This window comes from Hemitrygon akajei, chromosome 14 (assembly GCF_048418815.1).
Source record: "Hemitrygon akajei chromosome 14, sHemAka1.3, whole genome shotgun sequence".
NCBI classification, from domain to species: Eukaryota; Metazoa; Chordata; class Chondrichthyes; order Myliobatiformes; family Dasyatidae; genus Hemitrygon; species Hemitrygon akajei.
Window position 1 is genome coordinate 45,786,818 of NC_133137.1, and position 16,492 is coordinate 45,803,309.

The 16,492-nt window shown below is 39.2% G+C and overlaps 1 protein-coding gene across 5 annotated transcripts in view; it reads left to right on the forward strand.

Moving 5' to 3' along the window:
- lrrc74b (leucine rich repeat containing 74B) overlaps positions 1-16,492 on the forward strand; it is a 161,672-nt gene that overhangs the window by 8,748 nt on the left and 136,432 nt on the right. For all 5 annotated transcript variants that reach the window (XM_073065953.1, XM_073065950.1, XM_073065951.1 and 2 more), the window contains exon 2: positions 278-431. In XM_073065953.1, the coding sequence (XP_072922054.1) occupies positions 398-431 (34 nt within the window). In that variant the 5' untranslated portion in view covers positions 278-397. The remainder of the gene's footprint in view (positions 1-277; positions 432-16,492) is intronic.

Sequence of the window (16,492 nt, forward strand, 5' to 3'; positions counted from 1 at the left end):
CAACCACTCTGGTGATATTTTAATTTTTGTCCATGGATCAATACTCCTTGCCTATGGCTGCTCATTCAGCGACTGTTACTTACCCTGTCTTCATTAAATAGCTACCATGAGGCCTCTTCTGACCACTGAGCTATGCAATTTAATCTACAAAATGAAATTACTCTTTATTATTTGGATTATTAATTAATTAAATGTAATTCTAATTTCATTGAAAGCTAATGTTTTGCAATATTAGCCTAGTGGTGATAAATCTATCTTCTTGTTTTAAATTTTCCAGGTAATTGCTCGAAAGCATAGCAAGGATCATCTTAAGAAGGAACGATCAGAACTTTGCACAGTTATACAATCTGTCAGCAGTTCCTCTGAGGAATCAGGTGAAGAACTGTCTGATGGTGAGATGCAGACTGATCAAAGAGATACAGATCTGATTGGTAAGGCAAACTTACTATGTCATTAGGTACACTTCAAACTATGCTGGACTTTTTTTTTGTCAGTAGTATGTACAAACTGTATCCAAGGTCCTACATCACAAAAGGCTAAAGGAAGAGTTGGTTGCTTTGGCCTAGTAATTGATTTCACTGTATTGATGGGGCTCTGAACCCTACTGATTCTGAGATGGCAGGTTGAATCTCTAGTCTGCACTGAAACCTAGACTGAGAATACATTATCAGTCCAGATTTTCACTCTTGTTTGCTGTATATGAATTCATGCTGGTGAGCATGCTGAGTTTTGCTGTTTGCTGGAGACATTCTGGCCACTCATAGTTGAATGTTCTTTTTCTCTCCTTTTCTGCCTCTATTATTCACTTGCCAAGGTCTCTAAAAACACTCATTCTCCCGTCCCTTGCCTGGCACAACCTACCTGTCACTTTAGAGCCTAGTTGCATCATGGCCTGGTATGGAACCACTAATGCTCACAAACAGAAGAGACTACAAATGTAATGGATGCAGCCCAGTCCATCACAGGAAATACCGTCCCCACTATTAAGCACATTAACAAGGAGTGCTGTCAGAAGAAAGCTTTATCAAGGACACCCACCATTCAAGCCATGCTCTCTTCTTATTGCTGCCATCGGGAAGGAAGTACAGGACCTTATGTCTCACACCATGAGGTTCAGAAACAGTAATTACCCTCAATCATCAGGCTCCTGAACCAAAGTAGTTAACTTCGCTCACCTCAATAATGAATCCACAACCTAGGGACTCATTTTCAAGGACTCTACAACTTACATCCACAATATTATCTATCTATCTATCTATCTATCTATTTATTTATTTATATTTGCACAGTTTGTCATTTTTTGCACATTTGTTGTTGGTCCGTCTTTGTCAGAACACCACTTGCAACTGTCATGAAACGTTGTTTTGTGGCAGCAGGACATTGCAATACATAATTTTGAAAACTGTAAATTACAATAAAAATGAATTTAATTATACTTACATACAATGATAATAAATTTACTTTGAAATTTGAACTCCTCTGACCACCTTTCTCACCTCACCCCTTTTTAAACTGACCATCTTCCCAACACCCTATTCCCAGTCCTGATGCAGGATTTGACTTAGAGCATCAACAATTTCTTTCCTGCTACAGATAATGCTCAATTCACTAACTTTTTCCAGTAGTTTGTTGATTCAGATCCCAGCATCTGCAGTCTGTTATGTCTCTGCTGAGAGATGAGTTTTATGGTGAAACTAGTTGACCAATCTCCATTTGACAGTATTAGGTGATTCATCCCATCGAGTCTGCGCCATCAGTTGGTTATTACTGATCCATAAAAGTCTACACTTTTATTCCTTCTACAAAAGTGTATGACCATACATTTCCTGACACTGTATTCCATCTGCCACTTCTTTGCCCATTCTCCTAATCTGTCTATGTCCTTCTGCAGCCTCCCTGCTTCCTCAAAACTACTTGCTCTATCACCTATCTTTGCATTGCCTGTAATCTTGGCCACAAAGCTATAGTTACATTATCTGTACCTCCCTCTGCAACTGGATCATTGACTTTCTAATCGGAAGACCATCATCTGTATGGATTAGTAATAACCTCTCCAGCTTGTTGACAATCAACACTGGCCCACTGCTCTACTCTCTCTATACCCATGACTGTGTAGCTAGGCACAGTGATGCGAGAGCATATAGGAGTGAGGTATACCAGCTAGTTGAGTGGTATTGCAGCAACAACCTTGCACTCAACGTCAGTAACACCGAAGAAATTATTGTGGACTTCAGAAAGGGTAAGATGAGGGAACACAAACCAATCATCACAGAGCATTCAAAAGCTGTGAGCGTGAGTAATTTCAAGTTCCTGAGTTGTCAATATCTCTGAGGACATAAACTGGTTCCGACATATTGATGCAGCTATAAAGAAAGCAAGACAGAGGCTATATATGTAATTAGAAGTCTGAGGCAATTTGATATGTTGCCTAAAACACTCAGAAATTTCTACAGATGTACAATGGAGAGCATTCTAACTGGCTGCATCACCATCTGGTATGGATGGTCCACTGCTCAGGATCAAAGTAAACTGTAAAGATTTGTAAAATTTGTCAGCTCCATCATGGTTACAAGCCTCCATAGGATCAAGAAATCTTCACGGAGCGGAGTCCATCATTAAGCATCCCCACCACCCAGGACATGCCCTCCTCTCATTGCCACCATCAGAAAGGAGGTACAGGAGCCTGAAAGCATGCACTCAGCAATTCAGGAACAGCTTCTTCCCCTCTACTATCCGATTTCTAAATGGACATTGAAGCCATGAACACCACCTCTCTACTAAAAAAACTTTTTTGCACTACTTATTTAATTTAACTATATAATATACACATATATTTACTGTAATTCAGTTTTCTCTATATTTATCATTTGTTGCATTGTACTGCTGCCGCAAAGTTAACAAATTTCATGACATATGGCAGTGATATTAAACCTGATTCTGATTATCCAATCATTGCCATACAAAGTAAAAAGAAGCAGTCCCAATACTAACCCCTATGAAACACCACTAGTTACCGACAGACAATCAGAAAAGGCTCCCTTTATTCCAACTCTGTGCCTCCTGCCGATCAGCCAATGCTCTATCCATGCTAGTATATTTCCTGGAATACCATTAGCTCATATCTTGCTAAGCAACCACATGTGGTACCTTGTCGAAGGCCTTTTGAAAATCCAATTATACAACATCCATTGGTTTTCCTTTGTCCATCCTACTTGTTATTTCCTCAAATAATTCCAACATATTTGTCAGGCAAGGTTTTCCCTTAAGGAAGCCATGCTGACTTTGGCCCATTTTATTTTTTTTTATTGATTTTTTTAATGCATTTTCTACAACACTACAAATTTAAAAAAAAACAAAATAGAAAATTAATACAATGCAAAATAAACATACAATAATAATATAATACAAAAAAGATAATTGAGAAAGCACCCAAATTGAAGTCATGTAAAGTTAGTATCCTCCCCAAGCCCCACAACAACAAAAAAGCTCCAGACCAACCACAACAAAATGTAGAGAATATAAATCAGGACATTCAAACCCCCAAAACTGTAAATACACTTGAAAACAGAAGATAATAATGCCTACTACCAAAAAAAAGAGTTGAAAGTAAGGGACTAAAAAAAAACTTAATTAAGAGGAAAGTTATGAAAATACTCAATAAAATGTCCCCAGACCTTATGAAACTTTATATCCGAATTAAGAATTGAATAATGGATTTTTTCAAGGTCTAAACAGGACATAATATCATTATGCCATTGAGCATGCATGGGCGGGGCAACATCAAGAGAAGCATCGCCCCTTTTGCATTTATCACAAAGAGGACTAATATTAGGGTTGTTACGAAAACCCCGTAACCAGGTAACTTACCAGCAAAGATAGATGGATCAGCTGAGTCGGATGCTACTATTTTCAACCGTTTTATTCAACAAGGGCACAAACGTATGGTTAATACAAAACATTCAGATCATCAAAACTCAATCTAAAACACCGGTGTAATAATAATCATTCAAAACACAAGCTCGATCGTCGTCTAGGGGTAATGTAGATTTTATATCGTTCACTGGATATCTAAAAGTCTTTTAGATCACGGCAGTTTCACTTAGTTGCCGGCGGAAATGTCGCGTTGGTGCACTTTTAGTTAGAAAGACAGAGAACATGAAGCATTTACCCGACAGGTTTTCCAACCTGTAGGAGGTAGTCGGAAGTCTCGTTGGGGGAATGGACTCTCATCTGTGGCTTCCCCTGTAGCTAGGCCGTCTTCCGTGGTGAAGTCGCCAATCCCAGGCAAGGGAAGGACGCACACGAACCCCACCACCGGCTGTAGCTATTAAAACGCTGTCGCAGGATTTCTAGCGTTTCTCCTTCGTGTGTTTCCTTGGTGCATCTGAGGGTCCTCCCCTCAGACCCGCCTTTATACTTCTTCACGGGATCGCAGGTGTCAATCAAGTTGCAGGTAATGCGATCTCTCTCTCAACCAGCCCACTTTGCCCGAGGGCTTTTCAGGTGGTCTCCATGAGACAATAGTCAAAGTCACTTTTATTCTGCTTCTTGGGAGAACGTGGTCTTTCGCACGTCTCTCTCTCTTGGGTCAGTTGACCCCCCTTAACTAGAGTTCTTGCGATTTTCACAAAGGAGGGGGCAAACGGCATAACACCTCCCCCCATAATGGGTTTTTAACCAGCGGTGACACAGGAATTTTTTTTTTTTTTTTGAATCTACATACTACACAAGCTTTTCTCTTCACAGAGTACTACTGTTATACATTCAAGTCAGTATCTAAACAGGTAACAAGTACAGTGCCCCTTTTCTTTAATACCTTAACCTCATGTGCCATACTAACGCCTGGTAGCATCAAACTTCAGCTCAATAACCACCTTATTTATTTGCTTTCTTCAGCAACATAACTAAGGAGGTGTGATCTTAGCTTACATACATCTACAAAGGTTCATGCAAAAGACAAGTTTTTATGCTACTTTCAAACTTAACAGTCAAGCTTCCATGGGTGTTGTCTTTATTATTCACATACTTTGTCAAAATCCCTTAAAACCGGCTTCTGCTATTTTAAAAATCGCGTCCCCATTAACCCTCGCCTTTTTTCCGGTTAATTCCCTCGTGGCGATCTTGGGCACCCTGGCGAAATAGGCTTTCGCCCGCTCCTTTCATAGGAGTTATTTTATCAGCATGTTCCAAACTTAGACCACCCAATTCCTTAATTTTAGGCAATTTGTCGTTTTTCTCTTCAGGACCCGTCATGCTATTAGTTTCCAATTTAAAATCCGCAAGCGATCTCGCTTTGTTCAGACAGCATTTCAAATTCTGCCTTTTCACACCACACTCTGGAATAACAATAGCGTGTGGGGCCCCTTTACCTTCCAACTCAACCTGTAATTGATTCACAGGCTTTGTGGTACCAAGCCATTGTCTCTGTAGCCTGGTTGCTGCTTTTGATATCAGTCCAGCCTTTAAATTTTCTTCATTCAATTTGGGAACTACACATCCCCCTTTCCCTTGAGTTCCGTGACTAGGTTCAGCACCATGTGTATCCCCATCTTGGACACACTCAAACGGGACATTGGCCTCTTCCAGGTTTTCAACACCCGTACCTTTTTCAAATTCTAACGTCCCCCCCTCCTTCCAGTAACTCTCCAGGCAGCCCCCTGTTGGGGAAGGCGCAACCCTGCGAGCTGAAACAACCTCCTCGGCCATGTCAGCTGACTTCTCCACAGCAAGGATACCCTTCTCCTCTAAGACTGCCCTCATTTCACTCTCAGGACCATCGAGAACATCTTTAGAACTCTCAACTTCTCCAAACAATTCTGCCAAACCAGACAGATCAACCACGTCCAACTCTGGACGTTTTAACAGCTTTATCCGTTTCTCATCTTTATTTCCTACCTCTAGGACCTTTCTCTTCACTAAGGGGGGAGCTATCTCCTCGCCCTTACCCCCTTTTACTTTACTACCTTCCGTTTTACCACCCTCTGAACCCTCGTGGTGTAGGGTCGGTAAAAACGTCTGGGCCAATTTCAAACTGCGCGCTGTCCCAGCCGCCGCTCTCGACAGGCTGCGAGTGACCGCACATGCGCGATAGCTTGGGGGCTCCATGGGCGGGGCCTCAACTATCAGGGCGGTTCCCATCTTCCCACCCGCGAGGTCATTACCCAACAGGAGGTCCACGCCCTCCCCCGGTAACTCCGGCAGGACTCCTAGCTCCACAGGTCCCGACACCAACTCGCAATCGAGAAAGACCCTATGCAAAGGCACGACCGCGGTCTGGTTCCCGATTCCTCTCAGGGCAACCTCCCCCGTCCGAGGGCCGAAATTTAACACATTACGGCTAATTAACGATAGTTCCGCCCCCGTGTCTCTCCAAATTCGTACGGGGATGGGGGGGTCCCCTTCCCTCAAAGACACGGTTCCTTCGGAACTAAATGTCTCCCGCCCCTCCGGTACTCCATCTACCTGGGGCCCTCTTGTCAACTTCCTGATTACCACTGCACGCCCGATAGGGGTCGCTGCTCTCTCCCTCTCTGGCTCCTTTCTCGGAGCAAAGCATTTTGATGCAATATGTCCCACCTTTCCACAATTAAAACAGTTTAAACCAGGAGATCTCCAGGTTTCCTGTCTGTTATCCTCACTTTTTGTGCTAGCTCCCGGCGGAGTTTCTCCCTTAGCCGGCGGACTTTCCCTACCATTCCGACGGTCTCTCGGGTAACTTTTTGGTGAGGAAAACTTTGTCTTGTGGGTTAGGGCATATTCATCTGCGAGCCTAGCCATCTCTGAGATGGACTGATTCGTCCTCTCATTTTAAATACATTCGGATCTCTTCCGGAACGCAACCTTTAAATTCCTCAATCAAAACTAACTCCCGGAGACGCCCATAGTTCTCGGCCACCTTTTCAGCTGTGCACCAACGGTCCAAGAGCACACCCTTCGTTTGATTCCACCCTCTTTTTAAATTTCGGAACCTTTGTCTATACGCCTCAGGTACTAACTCGTAACCTCGGAGAATGGCCTCCTTTACTTGAGCATAATTTCCGTCCCTTTCCGGGGGCAGCGCGGTATATACCCGCTGTGCTTTTCCTCGTAACACACTTTGTAACAACGCCACCCATTGCTCTCTGGGCCACTGCTGATTCTCGGCCACCTTTTCAAAAAGCAAGAAATAACTATCAACATCCGTCTCCTCGAACGGGGGGACCAACCTCAACGCCCGACTAATATCAAACCCCTCCTCTCTCTCGTCCCCTCGAGTTCTTCGCTCTTGCTTTCGCCTGTCCAGCTCCAATTCATGGCCCCTTTGTTTCTCTTTCTCTTCTGCTTCTAGCTGCTTTAGTTTGAACACATGCTGTCTTTCCACAGCCCTTTCCTTTGCGGCTCTCTCGGCTTCTTTTTCCCTCTCAGCTCTCTCGGCTTCTTTTTCCCTCTCAGCTCTCTCGGCTCTCTCTCTCTCTCTCTCTGCTCTCTCTCTCTCTCTCTCTCTCTCTCTGCAGCCTTCTCAGCTGCTTCTACTTCTAGCTGCTTTATTTTAAACTCATGTTCCAGCCTTGCTTTCTCCAACTCTGCCTGATTTGTCCCACTCACTAATCTCCTTTCGGGAATATTTTCCAAATCCTCAGCTGCAAACACCTTCTTCCCAACGTAATGCTGTTGTATGACCCTTCGCACTTCCTGCTTTTTCATTGTTGGCTTCACCGCTGTGAGGTCTAATGCCTGCGCCAAATTTACCAAGTCTGATTTTGTAGCTTTCCCTAGCGCCTCTACCGTCGGGTTTCTCCTAAATTCCGACACATCCATCTTTGCTGGTTTCCCGTCTGGCTACCTGCGTAACCAGATTTAAGTTTGGACTTACAGCCCGATTCACTGACCCTCCCGTTTGGTTTCAAATCCGGGACGAGAACCCCACTTGTGACGAAAACCCCGTAACCAGGTAACTTACCAGCAAAGATAGATGGATTAGCTGAGTCGGATGCTACTATTTTCAACCGTTTTATTCAACAAGGGCACAAACGTATGGTTAATACAAAACATTCAGATCATCAAAACTCAATCTAAAACACCGGTGTAATAATAATCATTCAAAACACAAGCTCGATCGTCGTCTAGGGGTAATGTAGATTTTATATCGTTCACTGGATATCTAAAAGTCTTTTAGATCACGGCAGTTTCACTTAGTTGCCGGCGGAAATGTCGCGTTGGTGCACTTTTAGTTAGAAAGACAGAGAACATGAAGCATTTACCCGACAGGTTTTCCAACCTGTAGGAGGTAGTCGGAAGTCTCGTTGGGGGAATGGACTCTCATCTGTGGCTTCCCCTGTAGCTAGGCCGTCTTCCGTGGTGAAGTCGCCAATCCCAGGCAAGGGAAGGACGCACACGAACCCCACCACCGGCTGTAGCTATTAAAACGCTGTCGCAGGATTTCTAGCGTTTCTCCTTCGTGTGTTTCCTTGGTGCATCTGAGGGTCCTCCCCTCAGACCCGCCTTTATACTTCTTCACGGGATCGCAGGTGTCAATCAAGTTGCAGGTAATGCGATCTCTCTCTCAACCAGCCCACTTTGCCCGAGGGCTTTTCAGGTGGTCTCCATGAGACAATAGTCAAAGTCACTTTTATTCTGCTTCTTGGGAGAACGTGGTCTTTCGCACGTCTCTCTCTCTTGGGTCAGTTGACCCCCCTTAACTAGAGTTCTTGCGATTTTCACAAAGGAGGGGGCCAACGGCATAACAGGGTAAAATCGAGATAATTTAGATTTGGACATATGGGCTCTATGAACAATCTTAAACTGTAAAAGGCAATGGCAAGCACAAAGAGAGGTTGAATTAACTGATTTGAGAATCGAGTCCCAAATCTCATCAGATAAAGAAATATTTAAATCATGCTCCCAAGCCATTCTAATTTTATCCACAGGGGCATGCCTTAAGAATGCTAATTTATCATGAATAAATGATATTAAACCTTTACCCAGTGGATTAATAGAAAGAAAGAAATCCATAGCATTTTTCTCGGGCATTTCAGGGAAGTTAGGAATTAAAGGATTGATAAAGTGTCTAATTTGGAGATATCTAAAAAAGTGGGCATTAGGCAGATTGAACTTAGCAGAGAGCTGTTGAAAGGATGCGAAGCGATTATCGATAAAAAGATCTTCAAAATGTCTAATGCCCTTCCTATACCAATCATAGAATGTTGAGTCATAGTAGGTAAAAAAAGATGATTATGTAAGATAGGACTAGAAAGAGAAAAACCATAAAAACCATAAAATTTCCTAAACTGGGCCCATATTCGCAAAGTGTGTCTAACAAGAGGATTAACAATTAGTCTAGACAAACTACTAGGGAGTGCAGAGCCAAGAAGTGCAGAAATAGATAAATCTTTAGTGGAGTTCAACTCCATTGCCACCCAATTAGAGCACTCGGATTGGCTATGAAAAAAAGACCAAAAGGTAGTGCAACGTATGTTAGCTGCCCAATAGTATAAAGTTAGGTAAGGCCATGCCACCCTCATTTTTAGATTTTTGAAGATAAACTTTATTAATTCTAGAACACTTATTCTTCCATAAATATGACAAAATAATAGAGTCTAAGGAATCAAAAAAGGTTTTAGAAATAAAAATTGGGATAGATTGAAATAAATATAAAAATTTAGGGAGAACATACATTTTAACAACATTAATATGACCTACCAAGGATAGGTGACCATTGTGACAGACTCTGTTTTGTAGTATATAAAAGATTGGCAAAATTTTCACGAAAAAGATCCTTAAACTTCCTTGTGACTCCAAGGTAAGTAAGTTGATTATGAACTACTTTAAAGGGGAAGTCATGAAATGCTAATACTTGTGCTTCTTTATTAATTGGAAAAAGTTCACTCTTATGTAAATTATGTTTATAGCCAGAAAACTGGCTAAATTGATCGAGAAGTGAGAACATTGGAGGTAAGGATGTGGACGGATTTGAAAGAAAAAGTAATAGATCATCAGCATAAAGAGAAACTTTATGCTCAACACCCCCCCCCCCTCCAAATCCCAGTCAGTTCAGGACAGCTTCGGAATGCTATCGCCAGAGGTTCTATAGCCAAATCAAAGAGAAAGGGACTTAAAGGGCATTCTTGATGGGTGCCACGTTTGAGGTTAAATAGCTGGCTGGGATTGCTGAAAATTAGTCAAAACAGAGGCAGTAGGACACAGATACAGCAATTTGATCCAAAACTTTGGCCCATTTTATGATGTGCTAAAGTCAGCATGCTTTTATCATCTCATAAGTGAATCATGGAAAACACAGTTACTTCACTCAGCTACATGTAGGACTTGCTTGAAACAAAAGGGAAAATATTATGGCACGTCTTAAAATCCCAATATCCTCTGTAAGATTAGTAGTTAGAGCATCTGAGATATACAGTATAAAAAAATACTGTCAATAGTGTAGATGCACTGTTTGCAATAGCATATCCATATAGACCAAAGGTATCAAAGTTTAATTTTCAGTCTATGGTGAAGAGGATGCTAGAAAAAATGCAGCTGCTGAGAATCTGAAATAAAACCATAAATTACCAGAAACATTCAACAGGTCAGGCAACATCTCTGAGAAAAGAAACCAAGAAAATATTTCAGTTCTGAGATCCTTTTGTAACCGGGTAACCGTCGAATCTTACTCAGTATCATTAAAAGTGTACTTAGGCATTCATCCCGGTAATGCTAGAATAGTTGTCTGTGCCTTTAAGTGGAGATGGTGACATCATTACGCACACGCGGGATAGCGGGGAATCCATTTTTCTTTTTGCTGCAGGAGCTGGTGGGGCTTTGGAATTGAGTTCCTCCCAGGGATGCTAGGTATGGTGAGGAAAGGTGAGCATTAATTTACAATATCCATATGAATTCAATTATGCTTGTTGGCGACGTGAGAATTTCGGTAATTTGGGGGGATGTCACATGATGACGTAGGATCGAGACGTAGAAATCCAGCTGTCCCGTAAAAAACTAATAAATTAATGTTTAAGTGAAGAAAAGTTAGTAAATATTTTCTAAAAACTACGTCTAAACTACTCAGGATTTTCCTTAGATATGCCTCCTAAACAGACACAGAAGAAAACTACTACTTTGAAGACAGTACAAGCTGGGCCGGCCACATGAAGAAGCCTTGGACTCAAGTGCATCTTACCTCTGGCGATACAGAACAAGAATCGGCGGCAACATCAACAGTCTCCAAGAAGGAACAACAGGAACTGCGCGTGTGCGAAGGAAAGGGCATGCACAAACATGAGCAATTTGAACTACAAATCCCAGCTACGATTGGAAGTGAAAGCGAAAATGAATCTGAGGTGGATTTGGATTCTCTGGAACATACAGATAAAGATGAAGAGGTAAAAGAAGAACAACAGGAAGAGGTTGGAGGTGGAAGATCTTCTGGAGACATAAGAGAAGCTTTGGCGCAAATAATGCATGAATTAAAAGAATTAAAAACATTAAAACTGATAGAAGAAGATATTAAAAATATGAAGACTATGTTTGATAAAATGGTGAAAAAACAGAGAAAATGGACAAGTAAGTTAAAAAGCTGGAAGAAATAACGGGAGACACTATAAATAGAGTGAATAAAATGGAAGATAATATTCTTGCCTGGACATCAGAAAGAAAGTGACTGTTGGAAAAAATAGACGTGCTTGAAAATTTTAGTAGACGAAATAATATTAAAATTGTTGGTCTTAAAGAAGGGATAGAGGGAGAGGATCCAATAAAAAAATTTCAAAAATGGATCCCGGAAAATTTGGAAATGGAAGAGGGAACCCAGTTGATTGAAATCGAAAGGGTCTACAGAGCCTTAAGACCAAAACCTCAACCTGATCAAAACCCACGACCAATCTTGATAAAATGCTTAAGATATCAAGATAAAGAAAAGATCCTGAAGGAAGCTGCCCAATGTGCCAGAAAGAGAAATGAGCCATTGATGATAGAAGGGAAAGCAGTTCTTTTCTATCCTGATATAAGTTATGACCTTTTGAAGAGAAAGAAGGAATTTAATCCAGCGAAAAAAGTTTTATGGGAAAAGGGTTATAAATTTATATTGCGCCACCCGGCAACACTAATAATTTTTTTGGATGACGGAAAAAGAAGATTTTTTACTGATCATTGGGATGCAGAGGAGTTTGCACAAGAACTCCCAAATATTCGCTAGACACAGTAAAGATTTAAAAGTGAAACAGATTAAAGATGAAGACGGGGACAGTGAAGTGAGTTGATGGACATTAAGGACAGAAGAATATTTAAATATGCTTTTAATTATATGATACAGGGGGAGAAAGATAAAAATTTGAGAAATATTAATCGAGAGTAGTGATATTATTTTTTCATCTCTTACATATACTTTTTTCATGCTACGGGGGAGCAGGGGGAACTTCGGATCGATCGCTACGGGATTCACGTGTGTAATCATTGCGTTTGCCGTGACCCACACAATGGAGGGGGGGGTAATGTGTTTTTTTTCATTCACAACATTAGCAGGGGGGTTTTTTTGTTGTTTTTTTCCTTTATAATCTATTTTTCTTTTATCTTTCTTTCTTTGCCTGGATGATCGAAGGGGAGACACATAGCAACATGGAGAAACTTAAAATAATTCCCCAAGGTACTATGAGAGTTGAAATATTATGTATTATTATAGACTGGAGTAACCCCGTCTAAAAATAATGACTAATTTACTGAATTTTTAAAGTTTTAATGTTAATGGGCTTAATGGACCGGTGAAAAGAAAAAAGAATTTTAACATACATTAAGAAAATGAAAATAGATACAGCTTTTATACAAGAAACACATTTAACAGAGATAGAACATCAGAAATTAAAGAGAGATTGGGTCCGAAATGCCAATTGGCAGCCGATTGGCAGCTTCATTTAATTCAAAAGTGAGGGGAGTTGCAATTTTGGTTAACAAAACTTTACCAATTAAAATACAAAATGTATTAATTGATTCTGTGGGATGATATGTAATTATACATTGTCAAATCTTTTCAGAACTATGGACTCTTATGAATATTTATCCACCAAATGAAAACGATGTAAAATTTATACAAGAGGCTTTTTTGAATTTGGCTGACGCACACGATAAAATATTAATAGGTGGAGACTTTAACTTTTGTCTAGACCCAGTTTTAGATAGGTCAACAAAGGTTGTTACAAAATCAAAAGTAGCAAGATTAACTTTATCATTGATGAAAGATTTAAATTTGATTGATATATAGAGAAGAATTAACCCAAGAGAAAGAGATTATTCATTTTATTCAAATAGACATAAAACTTATTCAAGGATAGATTTTTTAACACTATCAGCGAATATTCAAGACAGAGTTAAAAATATGGAATATAAAGTGTTATGTACCCGTGACACGTGACAGTGGTACCCTTGTCACGTGACTGGGGTTGAAGTTATACTGGACTTGAGGTAATGGTCTTGTGATGGTGGAGTGACGTCATTTTCCCACCAGTAGAGGTCATGTGACAGTTTTTTTTACAGGGTATAAAAGGAAGACCCCACCCTGTCAGGTGGGGCAGTTCGTGGCTGGATTTGCCATGTTGACTTCATGCCACTGCGTGTTTTAATGTGATGACGCAGTTTAGTTGAAAGATGAAGTTTTATCTAATGCCTAAAGTTTAAAAGGTCATTGCCAGCAGTTTCTTTACAATACTGCTAGTGGAGAGTGAATATCGGAGTTCGGAAGTTAAAGATCGAGGAGAATCGATTTTCGACGGTGGATTGGGTTCGACCTTGTGTGATCCTCATTCGGAAGGATTTCGTTGACTATTCTTGTGTTAATCCTTGGGTTGACCAGAAAGGATTTGAGAATAGTGTGGAAGAAGAGGTCAGTGCCTTTAAACCGTTACATTTCATAAAATTCTACGTGGGAAGAGTTCGACGCCGGGGATCGAAGGACAACGACGTGGAAGAGAATTTAAATCGCCTTAAAAAGTCTCTCCTTTTAAATGGACTGGGCATTTTGAACTTTTGGCAATATCGCTTTAAACAACTGTTTTTGCAACATTGCTTTAAGAACTGTTAAGCTGCCAAACAGCAGCTGTTTTCCGGTTACGTTAGTGTTTGTTTACTTTTGGGGGGTTTGTTTTCAGTGTTTAATAAACGTGTTATTTGTTATAAAAAAACCCTTGCCTAACTCACATATATTTATTGTTGCCTGAATACGTAACAAAAGCAAGAATATTGTCAGATCATTCCCCCTTGATAGTGACAAGGATAATGATGGATAAGGAGGAATCGATTTACAGATGGAGATTTAATTCAATGTTATTAAAACATCAAGATTTTTGTGATTTTATGAAAAAACATTCAGTTTTTTTTGATACAAACACATTCAGTTGATGATAAATTTATATTATAGGAAGCGATGAAAGGCATATTTGAGAGGCCAGATAATAAGTTATACTTCTAAAATTAAGAAGGAATATATGGTAGAAATAGATCAATTGGAAAACAAGATTACAAAATTAGAAAAAAATCTCAAAGATATATGACAGAAGAAAAACAAAGACAACTTGTTAATAAGAAGCTACAATATAATACACTTCAGACATACCGAACAGAAAAAGCAATTAAGAGAACTAAACAGAGATATTATGAACTAGGTGAAAGATCACACAAGATTCTTGCTTGGCAGTTAAAAACAGACCAGGCTTCCAAAACAATAAATGCAATTAGAACAAGTGTAAATAAAATTACTTATAAACCTTTAGAAATCAATGAAACTTTAAAAAATTTTTATTCTGAACTGTATCAATCAGAATCACAAAATGATATTGTTGAGATAGAAAGGTTTTTATCACAAATAACTCTCCCAAAATTGAATTTGGAAGAACATAAGGAATTAGATGTGCCTTTTACATTAAAAGAGGTCGAAGAAGCTCTAGGATCACTTCAGAGTAATAAATCTCCAGAAGATGGTTTTCTGCCTGAATTTTACAAAAAGTTTAAAGATTTATTAATTCCTCCTTTTATGGAGCTAATACACCAAGCAGAAAGAACGCATAAACTTCCAGAATCTTTTTTGACAGCTATTTTAATAGTATTGCCAAAAAAAGAGATCTTTTAAAGCCAACATCATATAGACCTATTTCTTTGTTGAATACCGACTATAAAATAATAGCAAAGATTTCATCTAATAGATTATCTAAATACTTACCAAAATTAATACACATGGATCAAACAGGATTTATTAAAAATAGACAATCAGCAGATAATGTAACTCGGTTACTTAGCATAATTCATTTGGCACAAAAAAGGGAAGAAATGAGTGTGGCAGTTGCTTTGGATGCAGAAAAAGCATTTGATAGATTGGAATGGGATTTTTTATTTAAGGTATTGGAAAAATATGGATTAGGAGTATCTTTTATAAAATGGATTAAAACCTTAAATACTAACCCCAAAGCTAAAGTGGTGATAAATGGCCAAATTTCAACATCATTTCAGAACAAGGTCAACTAGACAAGGTTGTCCATTATCACCTGCTTTATTTGTGTTGGTGATAGAACCATTAGCAGAATTAATTAGAACTGACTCAGATATTATGGGTTTCAGAGTTAATCAGGAGGAATATAAGATTAACTTATTTGCTGATGATGTTCTGATTTATCTAACTAACCCATTGCATTTGTTGCGTAAATTATCTTCTAGATTGGAAGAATATGGGAAAATATCAGGGTACAAAATAAATTGGGATAAAAGTGAAATTCTACCCCTTACTAAAGGAGATTATAGTCAATGTCGATTAATAACTCAATTTAGATGGCCGATAAATGGTATAAAGTATTTAGGTATAAGAGTTGATAATGATATAAAGAATTTATATAAACTAAATTATTTGCCATTATTGAAAAAAATTCAGGAGGATCTTGATAAATGGATGATGTTACCAATAATATTAATAGGTAAAGTCAATGCTGTAAAAATGAATATATTCCCTAGATTACAATATTTATTCCAAACACTACCAATACAATTACCGCAGAAGTTTTTTCAAGAGTTAAATGTGTGAGGCAATTCCTTTGGAAAGGTAAGATGTCAAGAATATCGTTGGAAAAATTGACATGGAAATTTGACCTAGGAGGGTTACAATTACCAAATTTTAAGAATTATTACAAAGCAAATCAACTTAGATTTATTCCGTCTTTTTTTGATGAAGAAAAACTGGCATGGATTAGAATAGAATTAGATAAAATGGGAGAAAATATACCAGAAGATTTTATATATAAATGGGAATCTAAATGGATACGGGAAAAGAAAGAATCTCCTATACCAAAACATTTGATTGATTTATGGAATAAGATAAATGTTGATGATGAGATAAAGAAATCTTTATTAGCAAAGAGACCTTTAATTCAAAATAAACTTATCCCTTTTACAATGGATAATCAACTTTTATATAACTGGTTTCACAAAGGGATTAGATATATAGGAGACTGTTTTGAAGGAGGTATATTAATGTCATTTGACCAATTAA